The 12,217-nt window shown below is 37.3% G+C and overlaps 1 protein-coding gene across 4 annotated transcripts in view; it reads left to right on the top strand.

Moving 5' to 3' along the window:
- The window catches only part of LOC127453717 (band 4.1-like protein 4B), a 44,109-nt gene that overhangs the window by 8,854 nt on the left and 23,038 nt on the right, over nucleotides 1-12,217 (top strand). For all 4 annotated transcript variants that reach the window (XR_007899449.1, XM_051720336.1, XM_051720338.1 and 1 more), the window contains exons 2-11: nucleotides 52-156; nucleotides 454-496; nucleotides 1,917-1,995; nucleotides 3,958-4,002; nucleotides 4,469-4,521; nucleotides 4,657-4,777; nucleotides 6,954-7,041; nucleotides 7,621-7,709; nucleotides 7,822-7,891; nucleotides 8,963-9,132. Coding sequence is in view for 3 of the 4 variants with exons in the window: in XM_051720336.1 (XP_051576296.1) it covers nucleotides 52-156; nucleotides 454-496; nucleotides 1,917-1,995; nucleotides 3,958-4,002; nucleotides 4,469-4,521; nucleotides 4,657-4,777; nucleotides 6,954-7,041; nucleotides 7,621-7,709; nucleotides 7,822-7,891; nucleotides 8,963-9,132 (863 nt within the window). In the remaining variant the exon portion in view is untranslated. The remainder of the gene's footprint in view (nucleotides 1-51; nucleotides 157-453; nucleotides 497-1,916; nucleotides 1,996-3,957; nucleotides 4,003-4,468; nucleotides 4,522-4,656; nucleotides 4,778-6,953; nucleotides 7,042-7,620; nucleotides 7,710-7,821; nucleotides 7,892-8,962; nucleotides 9,133-12,217) is intronic.

Raw genomic sequence — 12,217 nt, 5'->3', positions numbered from 1 at the left:
AAGCTTTCTGCACTTAGTGATTAATCTGTGATCTAAATGTGTGCATTTCAGAAACACTCCAAAGGACAGGATCTGTTTGATCAGATTATGTATCATTTGGATCTGGTGGAGGCTGATTACTTCAGCCTGCAGTTCATGGACCCAGAGCAGGTTGCGGTGAGTGGCACTTAATGAGTGTGTGTCGTGTGCACGATGGTGAACTGTTTTTCTATAAGCTGCTGCTCTTAGAGCAGAAATGAGAAATGGAGACTGTCAGTGTGAAACAGCTACTTGACATCAATCAGAACAACAGGAGTTTCATTTCCTAAGTACTCAGACTAATAAGATAACTCTCCCTCCCTTCTTTCTTGTTCTTTGTCTCTCTCACCCTCTTTCTTTTCCTCCCACTTTCTCCCACACTCCTTCCTTGCTGTGTTCTGATCTTTTGTATTTCATATTTCCTTATGATTTCAGCACTGGTTGGATGCAGCCAAGCCCATAAAGAAGCAGATTAGACGTGAGTAGTAATGAGACATGCAGTACTCTCATACACACTTTACTTACAGTAGATCAGTTGATACCTTTAATTAATTAAGATTTGTTTGATATGAGACAAAGCTAAAGACAGGAGTAAAGGGGGTACAAAACTTTTTGAGAGTTATCCACTTCAACCACATTCAGAGGTGGTCAAATTCGAATGTGAACACATTGGGCTCGAAGTGTAAACGCTCTTCCATTTAAATGTGTTCGAAAAGCGGCAAAGTACTGCCTGCTCGCTTGTCAAACAACAGATGCGATTTAAAACGAGTTTAAATTTTGCCAGTAATGTGCAGCTTTAAATGGATATAAATGTCCAATTAAAACATTTTAAAAATGTGAATACATGTTCTGCAGTCTAAACAGGATAAATTGCGCTCCTATGGGCACTTTGAAGATTGCTTCAAACAGAATTTCCAATAAAATTACTTGTGAGTTCCGAATGACCATTATTTTTGAGCCCCAAACCTTTTAGCCCTCCAAAGTTCTCACAGTGGATGGTTAAATTTTCTAAGAGATTAATGAATAGAGATGATAACTTCTGAATGGAACGCATCCATCTACATGTGCAAGAACTTCCTCAGAAACATAGACTATCTCTAAAATAATTTTTTTTGCATTTTTAGAATTAAAAAAATGCAGAAAGTATTTGTGTTATTATTAGTGAATCAAGTTTCCAATTGAGGACATCCCTGAATGGCCCCAAAAGGAGGTTTTGTCAGATTTAGCTCACTTTTGGGGACAAGCTGAGTTACGTACATGCACACATACAATTAGGTATTGTGGAGTTGTTTAGTTGGCTGGACACAGATAGCTGATGACCTTGGTCTCATAATCTTCTGTTGCAATGAGTTTATATGAGTGTATACTCTATGGGTGTGACTAGAGCCAATCCTGGTGTATGTTGTAAAAGACACACCCCAAGCAGCTTATCAGAGAGAAAGTTGGTGCAAGGAGAAAGTGGGAAATATAGCTAAAATTAACTGCAGTGAAAAAGCACTTCATTTCAGTGTAGTTTCAAGTGTAAATATAATATGATTTCAGCTCTAATTTAAATAATTTTTGGCCATCTGTTCTAAGCAACTAGTGGGTTGTTCAAAATGAGTTTGTGTTGTTAATAAAGATGCTAGTGATGCAACCTTTCTGATGTCTTTCCTGTGTTCTAGTGTAATTACTGTAGTGCCCTTCAGAACGGTATATGCTTAACAACACTTTTAAAAGCCACTGAGTCACTTTGAATCATCTTTAGCTGACTTATGCCTGTCTCTATGACAACAGTCTTCTATAGCTATCATGGATAATGCTTGTCTTGTCTTTTTTCCTTTAAAGTTTATGTACAAATTTCACTGTTAATTCATTGACAGAGTCATTGACATTGGGTGTCTTTCTCTCTGTCCTAGATGGACCTCCATACAGATTGTTTTTCAGGGTTAAGTTCTATTCATCAGAGCCCAATAACCTCCATGAGGAATTCACCAGGTAAAGGAGGATTGCAGTCATATATATGCTTTTTACTTTTTCTAACCAACAATCATTACAAACTTCATGATTGTCTAAAGGTGAAACTGTCTGGGTGGGTTTCTTATGAAGCTTTTTAAATCATGTTTATGCTTTGCCATAGTTAATGTTCTCAGATCTTGTAAAGCATTATAATTTATTTTTAATGTATTTTTTGAGGGATAATTCACCCAAAAATGAAACTTGTCGTAATTTACTCACCCTCATATTGTTCTAAATCTGTATGACTTTCTAACTTCCATTGAGGAGAAAAGGAGAAACTGTCTTAAAATCGGATTTGATCATCATCTAAGTTACAATAATGAACAAACACAATTTGGTTTAACTAATAGCAAATAAATGATTGCATTGTCTTGTACATATTGAATACATCACTCAAAATTCACAGTGTAGTTTGGAAAAAGTACATGAACCCCTAGGCTAATGACATCTACATAAGCTAATTTGAGTCAGGAGTTGGCAAATTTGTCATCCAGTTAATGAAACGAGAGTGGAGGTGTGGGTTAGAGTTACTTTGACTTCTAAAAAGCACTCAAACATTTTGAGTTTGCTATTCATAAGAAGCATCTGCTGACGTGGACCATGCCTCGCAAAAAAGAGATCTCAGAAGACCTTTGATCAAGCATTGTTGCTTTGCATTAAGCTGGAAAGGGTTACAAAGTTATCTCAAAGAGCTTAGATATTCATCTGTCCACAGTTAACTAGCTAGACAAATTATCTATAAATGGAGATGATTTAGTACTGTGGGTACTCTCCCTTGAAGTGGCCATCCAGCAAAGATGACTCAAAGGGCACACCACAGAATGCTCAATGAGGTAAAAAAGAACCCTAGAGTGACAGCTAAGACTTGAAGGAATCATTTGAACTGGTTAACATCTCTGTTCATGAGTGTACTATAGGGAAAACAATTAACAGGCATGGTGTCCACCACGAAGGAAGCCGCTACTTTCCATTAAAAACATTGCTGCGCACCTGAAGTTTGCCAAAGTCCACCTTGATGCTCCACAACGCAACTGGGAAAACGTTTTGTAGACTGATGAAACTAAGGTTGAATTGTTTGGGAAGAACACGCAGCACTACATGTAGCATAAAAAGGGCACCGCATATCAACATGAAAACATCATCCCAATGTTGAAGTACGCTGGAGGGAGCATCATGATTTGGGGCTGCTTTGCTGCTTCGGAGCCTGGACCGCTTGCCATGATTGAGGGGAAAAATTATTTCCCAAGTTTATAAAGATATCCTAAAGGATAATATCAGGGTGGCTGTGCGCCAGCTGAAGCTCAGTAGAAGTTGGGTGATGCAGCAGGACAGTGACCCTAAACATCGAATAAATCCACTACAGAATGGTTTTTAAAAAAAAAAGAAAATCCACCTCTTGGAGTGGCCAATCAGAGCCCAGACCTTAACCCAATAGAGATGCTGTGGAATGACCTCAAGAGAGCAGGCAGAGGTCAAAACCAGGTAAGCAATCCAGGCAAAGTAACAAAACAAAGACAGTAAACAAAGGGATAATCCAAGGGACAGGCAGTAATCGATAACAGGCAGGCAGTAGATAACGATAACACTCAGAAATGCAAGACTTTGCAGAGAAGTGTGGTGAGAGCAGAGTTTATAAACACAGGGAGTTGATTAGTGAATGAAGATCAGGTGTGAGAGTCAATGGCGGGAAGAGGGGGATTCTGGGAAGTGTAGTCCAGGTTGAGGTTAGTACTCAGGGGAAGGGGATCTTGTGGGAACAGATCGAGAGGATATGACAAGTATATTCTTTAAAATGTCCCATTTTGTGTAAACCGGAAGAAAGTCATACAGGTTGGGTGAGTAAATAATAAGACAGAATTTTCATTTTTGGGTGAACTAACATTTGATATGTTTAAACTGTGATATATATGACTCGTTTGTGACTATAAATGCTTTTTGCAGGTATCTCTTTGTACTGCAGCTTAGACAAGACATACTGTCTGGCAAGTAAGAAATTACACTTACCCCGCAGTTAAATACACACAAACATGTGTACACACAGACACACACTCGCAGTGACAAAGAGAGGGCCTTTCATATCCTGTCACACCTCTGACCCTCCCTCTATGAATCGAACACAGTAAAGCAGAGTTTTCTACTGGGGTCCGATAAAACCTCTGTTTCAGAGCGTATAATCTGGGTCTGGTCTCCTGGGTGCTGCTCTGCTCCTTTTTAATAAAAGAAACTCCGATGAGAACCAACACACAGCTTCTAATTTAAGAGCAAAGATATGCTCCGACACACTTTCCCACACAGGCGGCACACACGCTCTTACGCAAACACAGGGTCTCATTATTTCACATTTCAAGAAAGTGGATTTTGTCCATTATTTAAAAACTCTTGTTTGAACGTGCTTAAAAAGTCGCTTTAATATGCTGTAAACACATTTACAAGCTGTTTTTTCCCCGAGCAGGTTAAAATGTCCGTATGATGTGTCTGTGGAGCTCGGGGCATATTGCCTGCAGAGTGAGTTCTGTGTATTAGTCTCTATGTGAAAAAAATAAATATTTTTGAATTTATGTATTTGCATATTTGCAGCAGAACTCTTTCATTTACAATGTACTTTTTTATTTTATTTTATTTTTATTTATTTTTTATTAGGTGAACTTGGGGATTGTGACCCTTTAGAACACTCTGTTGTGTTGGTATCAGAGTTTCGTTTTTCACCCAAACAGACAGAGATCATGGAGGCAGATATCTACCACAAATGGGCTGAGTGCCGGTAAGCACCATCCAACTATACGTACTGCTTGGTAGCTAACACAATGGCAAGTTGAAACACTGAAAGCAAAAATGCAATGCAGTGTGACAAAAATACAGCCAATCAAAACGTATTTTATGTATAATATACAGCTATGTGGAGCAGGATTTTGAACCAATGACATTCACTGTGGGCAGGGCTAGATGTAATAAAAATAGAAACTAAGTTACTGGGAAAAAAAAGTAGTTTCCCAGTCGTGGCTGGTTGAGGCAGAAACTGTCAACATGAAAGAGGTTTATCACTTTGTCACAGGCCTGGTTAAAGCATAGTGTAATAGTGTGTTTGTGAATAGAATTAAGTCCTTAGAATGGTTTGAAGCTTCTGCACATTCAGATTCACTATTTTTTAGATATGGACACCTTCATTTACTAGTGATAATCACTGAAATGTTTACATACTCACTCAAAGAGACTCAAAGCCACACAAGCTACTTAATTCAATCTTCAACCGTGCATTAATTGACCCCGTTTTAAGAGCAATCCTCAAATTCAGTATGCTACTGTACAAGTGTTTGATTAGTTGCTGCACATCAATCCCTGAAGACGACTCAGTACATTAAGTTCAGGGCATTTCTAAAATTTGTGTGGAAGTGGTTAAGGATTTTATTTATTTTATTTTATGAGTAGTTCATTTAAGGTCAGTATGATAATTAGGGGCAGTGGTAGCTCAGCGGTTAAGGCTCTGGGTTACTGATCAGAAGGTCGGGGGTTCAAGCCCCAGCACCGCCAAGATGCCACTGTTGGGCCCTTGAGCAAGGCCCTTGACCCTATCTGCTCCAGGGGCGCCGTATCATGGCTGACCCTGCACTCTGACCCCAGCCTAGCTGGGATATGTGAAAAAGAAGAATTTCACTGTATATGTGCAAATGTATAATGTGTGATAAATAAAGATAATTATAATTATAAAAAAAAATTATTATAAATTAATTATTATAATTATTATAAAAAAAAAAAAAAAAATTATTATTATAAATTACCTAAATTTTTTGCATCTTGATGAGGTGTGTTTTGAGGCTTTGTTTTGTTACAACCAGGTCTAGGTCCAGTCTTAACATATGAAAGGAAATTTATAGCAATCACTTTTTTCTTTATTTTTACAGTTTATTCTCAATATACTATTTACAAACTGAAATTATTTACAGACACACATTACCTTAGGAAAAGCAGATCAGCCAAAACAGCAAAATAATAAAAATGATCTGTAAACAAAATACACTTCCCTCACTCCCTGCCCTATAAAATAACAAGAGAAAATTGCCAACATAAAATAAAAACAAATGTTGCATGACTCCCAAATTACCAGATCTGAACTGTGTATTAAACGTATCAAGTGAAATGTACAGAAATCAAACCTTTCCGAATAGGGGTCTATCAAAAGTTGTAGTCAGGGATCGCAAGCAATAGTCAAAACACCCTACACAGAATCTGGACATGAGACATAGAAGCAACAACAGTTCAGAAGTAACCGCAATCACATTATCTTAAAATGGAATACATCGACAATAAATTACTACCAATTATGCAACAGTTAGTTCCTGTCCTCAAATCTGATTGGATGATAGGCATTCCAGGAGTGCTTATAGCTCAGACTACAAGACAATTAGATTTTTGTGTCGGTGTCAAAATAGGAGTTCCCCAAGAAATATACAAGAATGAAACTGGCATCCTTTTCTCTCTGACTACAAAACACTTGAACATGAGTGAAATAATCACAGAATAAGCACGTACTGCAGCATCACTCCACAGTCAGAGTGGATTACTATTACACTACAGCTGAGGACTAGAGTTAAATGATCAGCTAAAATGTCTGGACTTGTGTGACAATGATTCTTGGTGGTTAAATATAGAATCAATGCCAGTGTGGAGATTTGAGCACCTAGCAGAGGTCAAATGTGAGAGGATTTCCAGAGGTTAAAAACAAGTCGAGCAGCAGCATTTTGCATACACTTTGTGGGACATATGGCAGATCCGGGCAGTCTGGCAATGAGGGAGTTTCTGTAGTATAGCCATGAAATGACTGGAGACTGGACAAAGATTTGAATAGAGTAGTGGATTAGAAAGGGTCTTAATTCATTTTGTTGTTTGTTTTGCTTCATGAGATCATGAGTTATAATGTTCACAAATACATCTCTCTACAGGGAAATGAGTCCATCTCAAGCTGAATTGAATTTTCTGAATAAGTGTAAGTGGCTGGAGATGTATGGAGTGGACATGCACTTTGTGAAGGTGAGAACTCCCTTCTTGACTCCAGTGTACTGTGTTGTTAATTTCTAAATGCTTTTTTGGATTTCAGTGATTCCAGTGTGCTAAGAGTGTATGCACATTGTCATACTTTGGTATCTTTACCCTGTTATACTTTCATACAAGCAGATTAAAATCTCCAATAATAGTAGCTCTATTATATCTTTACAAAGATAATATACCACCATAATAACTCAATTACATCTCTCCATATTAGCAGTAAACCTACATAAAAGCTGCATTATACCTGCAAAATAGCAGTAATATAACATTATAATAGCTTTATTACATCTTTATAAAGTTTAAGTACTACAGCTCATCCATCCATTCAACCATCCATCCATTTATTATTGTATTTGTTATAACTGCTATACGACATTTGTCATTGTCTTAAAACAATGTTTTCTAAATTAATCAATATTGATTATATGCAATAAAAGATATATTTATATAAGCACTACTCTTCAACAGTGGCAACTTCTTAAATATCTGTGAGATGAGGTATTTATATTGTAGCTGTGGGGTGACATCTTTCTAGCAGTGCTGTATACTGTTTCTGTGCAGGGACGGGATGGAGGAGAATATGCCCTGGGGCTCACACCAACTGGAATCCTTGTGTTTGAGGGATCCAGCAAAATTGGTCTCTTCTTTTGGTAAGATTCATATTCTCACCCTGTTGTTGTTACCAGCGGCTGGGTCATAACTCTTCTCTTGTGTTTTCTGTTATTCCTTCTCCTCATGCTGTGTGTAAATGTGTTTAATCAGGCCTAAAATAACCCGTCTTGACTTCAAGAAGAACAGACTGACTTTAGTAGTGGTGGAGGATGACGAAAAGGTGAGCTTTACATGCACAGACTTTTACTTGTTCATCTGACTGTGCTCACGCTGCATGTTTCCCAAATTATTATGTGGGTAGTTGATGCATAACGTCCATTTTTTAATCAACATCAAGAGTTTAGGTTAAAATGCATAAGGGAAAGTGTACATCTTGGGTCATGTAACTGCTCGTTGCATGTTTAATTTTTAATGCATTTTTTGCCTTTATTAAAGTTGATTAAAAGTTTGATCATTCATTTTAAATGGTCCTGTGGTGTGACAAATTAATTTTTAAAAGTATATACACTATCGGTCAAAAGTTTTGAAACACTTGACCAAAATGTTCTCATGATCTTAAAAATCTTTTGATCTGAAGGTGTATGCTTAAATGTTTGAAATTAGTTTTGTAGACAAAAATATAATTGTGCCACCATATTAATTTATTTCATTATAAATCTAAAATGTAATTAAAAAAAAAAAAGTTTTTGAAATTGACTTGGACCAAATAATAAAGAAAAGCAGCCAATAAGTGCCCAGCATATAGATGGGAACTCCTTCAATACTGTTTAAAAAGCATCCCAGGGTGATACCTCAAGAAGTTGGTTGAGAAAATGTCAAGAGTACATTTCTTCAAATTCTAGGCAAAGGGTGACTACTTTGAAGATGCTAAAATATAACACAGTTTTGATTTATTTTGGATTTTGTTTAGTCACAACATAATTCCTATAGTTCCATTTATGTTATTCCATAGTTTTAATGACTTTACTATTATTCTAAAATGTAAAAAAAAAAATTATAATAAAGAATGAGTGTTTCAAAACCTTTGACCGGTAGTGTATATTCCATGTAGTCTCTCAATTAATATGAGGTTCCTGAAAACTTGCATGCATAATAATTATAAAATAATTAGCAAAACTCTGTTTAAAATGGTTTAAGATAAAGTAAAGAATGTCACATGTCAGCTTCCCAAAAGTATTTTATATCAGCCTCCCATGTACACATTAAAGCTCTGTTCTGCTAAGTGATCTGAAAAGTACTTTTCCTCTTTCTCTTTGTGTCTGTGTGTGCACATATATATTTGTGTCCACAGGGCCGAGAGCAGGAGCACACATTTGTGTTTCAGCTGTCGAGTTCTCGGGAGTGTAAGCACTTATGGAAGTGTGCAGTCGAGAGCCACGCCTTCTTCCGGCTCAGACAGCCAGCCCAAAACAAGAGCAATCGCAGTGACTTCACACGCCTTGGCTCACGCTTTAGATTCAGGTAAGTGCACACTTGAAGTGGGTCATGATGGCCGACTGAGCTTTCAGCAACTAACTAGTCAATAAGTGAGGTTGACTAGTTTATCTAAATTTAGAAAATGGCAGCGCTTTAATTAGCATCCTGACAGCATCCTGTGGTTTAAACGTTTACACAGACAGTTTGCATAGTAAAAGCTGCATCTTTAAATTCCTTAGACCTGAGCATGACTGCTGTGTGCATTTTGCATTTCCTTTTTTGATTTGTAACAAGTAGCCCCTAATAAACATGCAAAAAAAAAAAAAAAAATTCTAGAGCAAATAGATTTCCTATATATTTATGGCAACAAATGTGGACAGCGGGACTAAGTTGTGAAATTTTAAATAATACCAAGCTATAGAAAAGTCAGAATTTATTTATCAAATTGTTTGTTTCCAGGAGTTATTCATGGTTTTTTTTTTTTTTTTTTTTTTTATGTACTTGGCTGCATAGAAAGCTATAGGGTGCTCCCTTGCTCCCTATTTAGTGAATGACTTAACCTCCAGAGTGCCTGGTCTGTCTGCACTGTTCTCAGAACAGTTCAAAATGCACCTAATTTTCATCACCAACTCTATATAAAGCCTCTAAAAAGCAAAAAAATGTCTGCTTTTGGATGAAACCATTGATTCTCAATGTGATAATGCTAAATATAGGATTTCTACATAAAAAATGTGCTAAAGTACTGTAGGGCTTTACTGGTTGTTTAGATCAGTGTTACTATCAGAAATAATGAATAATTATTTCTGTAGTTATTAATTAATATTTAAATTAATTAATTGGATCTAACTCATTAAAACCTCATATGGGACTCCAGTAAATGTAGTGTGCTACGTTTAGGAGCAAGTTTGGTTATTAGCAATAATTAATAATGATCAAAGACAGTTATTAATTATTAAAATCAATAGAACATTGATTAGAATCAATGTTAGCTTTTTGAAATCCTTTAAATCAACAGTTATCAAAGATAATCGTTAATTCTTAACATCGATGAAACATTAATTAAAATTAACACTAGCTTATTGATCATTCAAATAAGTTTTGATCAATTATCAAAAATCAGTAGAATATTAATAAGGATTAACATTGACGGGGCACCACCCTGGAATCAGGGACTAATAACCGAAATTAAAACAGTCTCAATATTAGATTGTTTTCTTAGGAAAATCGGCATCCGAAGAATATCGATTTTCGGGAAAAAAAACAATGAATGAAGGTTTGAATCCGAGCACTGACATCCCGTCAGCATGACACAGGCGTATGCAAAACAAACCAAAACACTTCTCTTTGTAATATAAACAAAGTTTATTTATGCAGTAATATCAATTCATAATTAATACAATGCAATAAACTTCCGACTTACAACAACAAACTAAACAGTGACATGATTAGATATGGAAATAAAAATAATCCTATAACACACAAGGTGTGTGTGTGACAGTGTGTGTGTGTGTGTGTGTGTGTGTGTGTGTGTGTGTGTCAGTGTGGTTAGTGAGAGAGAGAGAGAGGGATTATTAAGTGACAGCCCGAAAGCTGATTTCGCGATAGCTGGAGAGAAAGCAGCCGTGTTCATCACTCAGAGACGCGGTTTTACAAGCGGGGCTCGTAAAAGTCCTGCGTTATTTGACTCTAATGGATGAACTCAGTTTCTGTCTCACCCGCGATGGCGATAATGCACAACAATCCAATTTGGTTGGACCAAAATACAGCAAAACAAATTCGTGATAATTAATACCCTGAGTATTAATAATGAGCGGACATGGCGGTCCGTAAACTGTACAAGCAAAAACCTTGAAACTCAAGAATAACACACTATAATATTCTATCTCTGCCCAGACGTAACCTCTTACTTGAATCGCATGAGGACACAGGTAGAATGTGTTTTCCTCCGTCCTTTATCTTTGACCCGATTCCTTGAGGCTCATGTGATGACGGGAGGCCGTTTCCTCACTCTGTCGGCGGGCGGTATGGCTGTTGATTCTCGGCAGGCTGGCGGAGAACTCAGAAATGTCGACTTGATTGAAGATGGAAGAGAAATCTTTAATCTCTTCACTTCTGTAGGCAAACGGATGAAGATGCGAATTGCTCAGCGGTCTCCTTCGGATCTGTTAGAGTGTTTGGTTGAACACAGAGTAATCTCAACTCATCCAGCAAGATGGAGATTGTATGGCTACAGTTTCAAGTCGGACATTACTCCCTTGTACCACGAGGTTGCACCGGAGAGCAGCAAAAGCTACATCTTTATTCGGTGAACAAAGTCGCTGGAAGTGAAATCTTTAAGCATTTCAGAATTATTTGAACTCCTGATGATGTCATGTTTGAGGGACGTTCTGTTGTGTGCCTCATCCAATAGGAGTTGAGCGCTCGATCCTTTAGTGAGCAAGGCTTCATGGATTTGTAGTCTGTTTTGGACTCCCTTTGTTTGATTTTGGCGCGATTTTTATCAGTATAATTTACGACATGGAATGTGTGGGGGCTGAGTTAGGTTTTATGACTGTTAGGCCTGCCTTTGTCTTCTATCTGAATACATGAGGCCCAACAGTACACATTAGTGTACATTGTTTAGCAGTGTGGCATTTTGTGATAAATTGCTTAGATATTAAAATTGGCATATCGGATGAAACTAGAGACTCTAATCTTTTGAATCAAATAGGTTTCAATGTAAAAACTTAATTGGGTTTCTTACCAGATGTAGTTTTATTGCCTTTTCCCCCAAAGACTAACTCCGCTGTGGTCAGCGCCATGTTGTTTTGTCACATGAAGTGCTTTGAAAGTTTAACCCTTTACTGACAGCACAGAGTCTCCTGAATTGAGATCAGTTGGTTTATATGAATTTAAATTATGTGTGTGTGTATAGTGAAGACAAAACACAGCATCCACGCAGGGTTACATTTCCTATTAAATCTCTGTTAAAGCACGGCTACTTCAGACATACACATTCAGATCGACAACTTTGGTCAATGTATTGCATGTTGCAATGTTTTAGATAGTCCAACTTTTAAAAACGTGCTCTAAGGGGCCTGGGTTGCTCAGCGAGTATTGACGCTGACTACCACTCCTAGAGTTGCGAGTT

This window comes from Myxocyprinus asiaticus, chromosome 16 (genome assembly GCF_019703515.2).
Source record: "Myxocyprinus asiaticus isolate MX2 ecotype Aquarium Trade chromosome 16, UBuf_Myxa_2, whole genome shotgun sequence".
NCBI lineage: Eukaryota > Metazoa > Chordata > Actinopteri > Cypriniformes > Catostomidae > Myxocyprinus > Myxocyprinus asiaticus.
The sequence above is the reverse complement of the archived record's forward strand: the minus strand, read 5'-3'. Positions and strand labels throughout refer to the sequence as shown.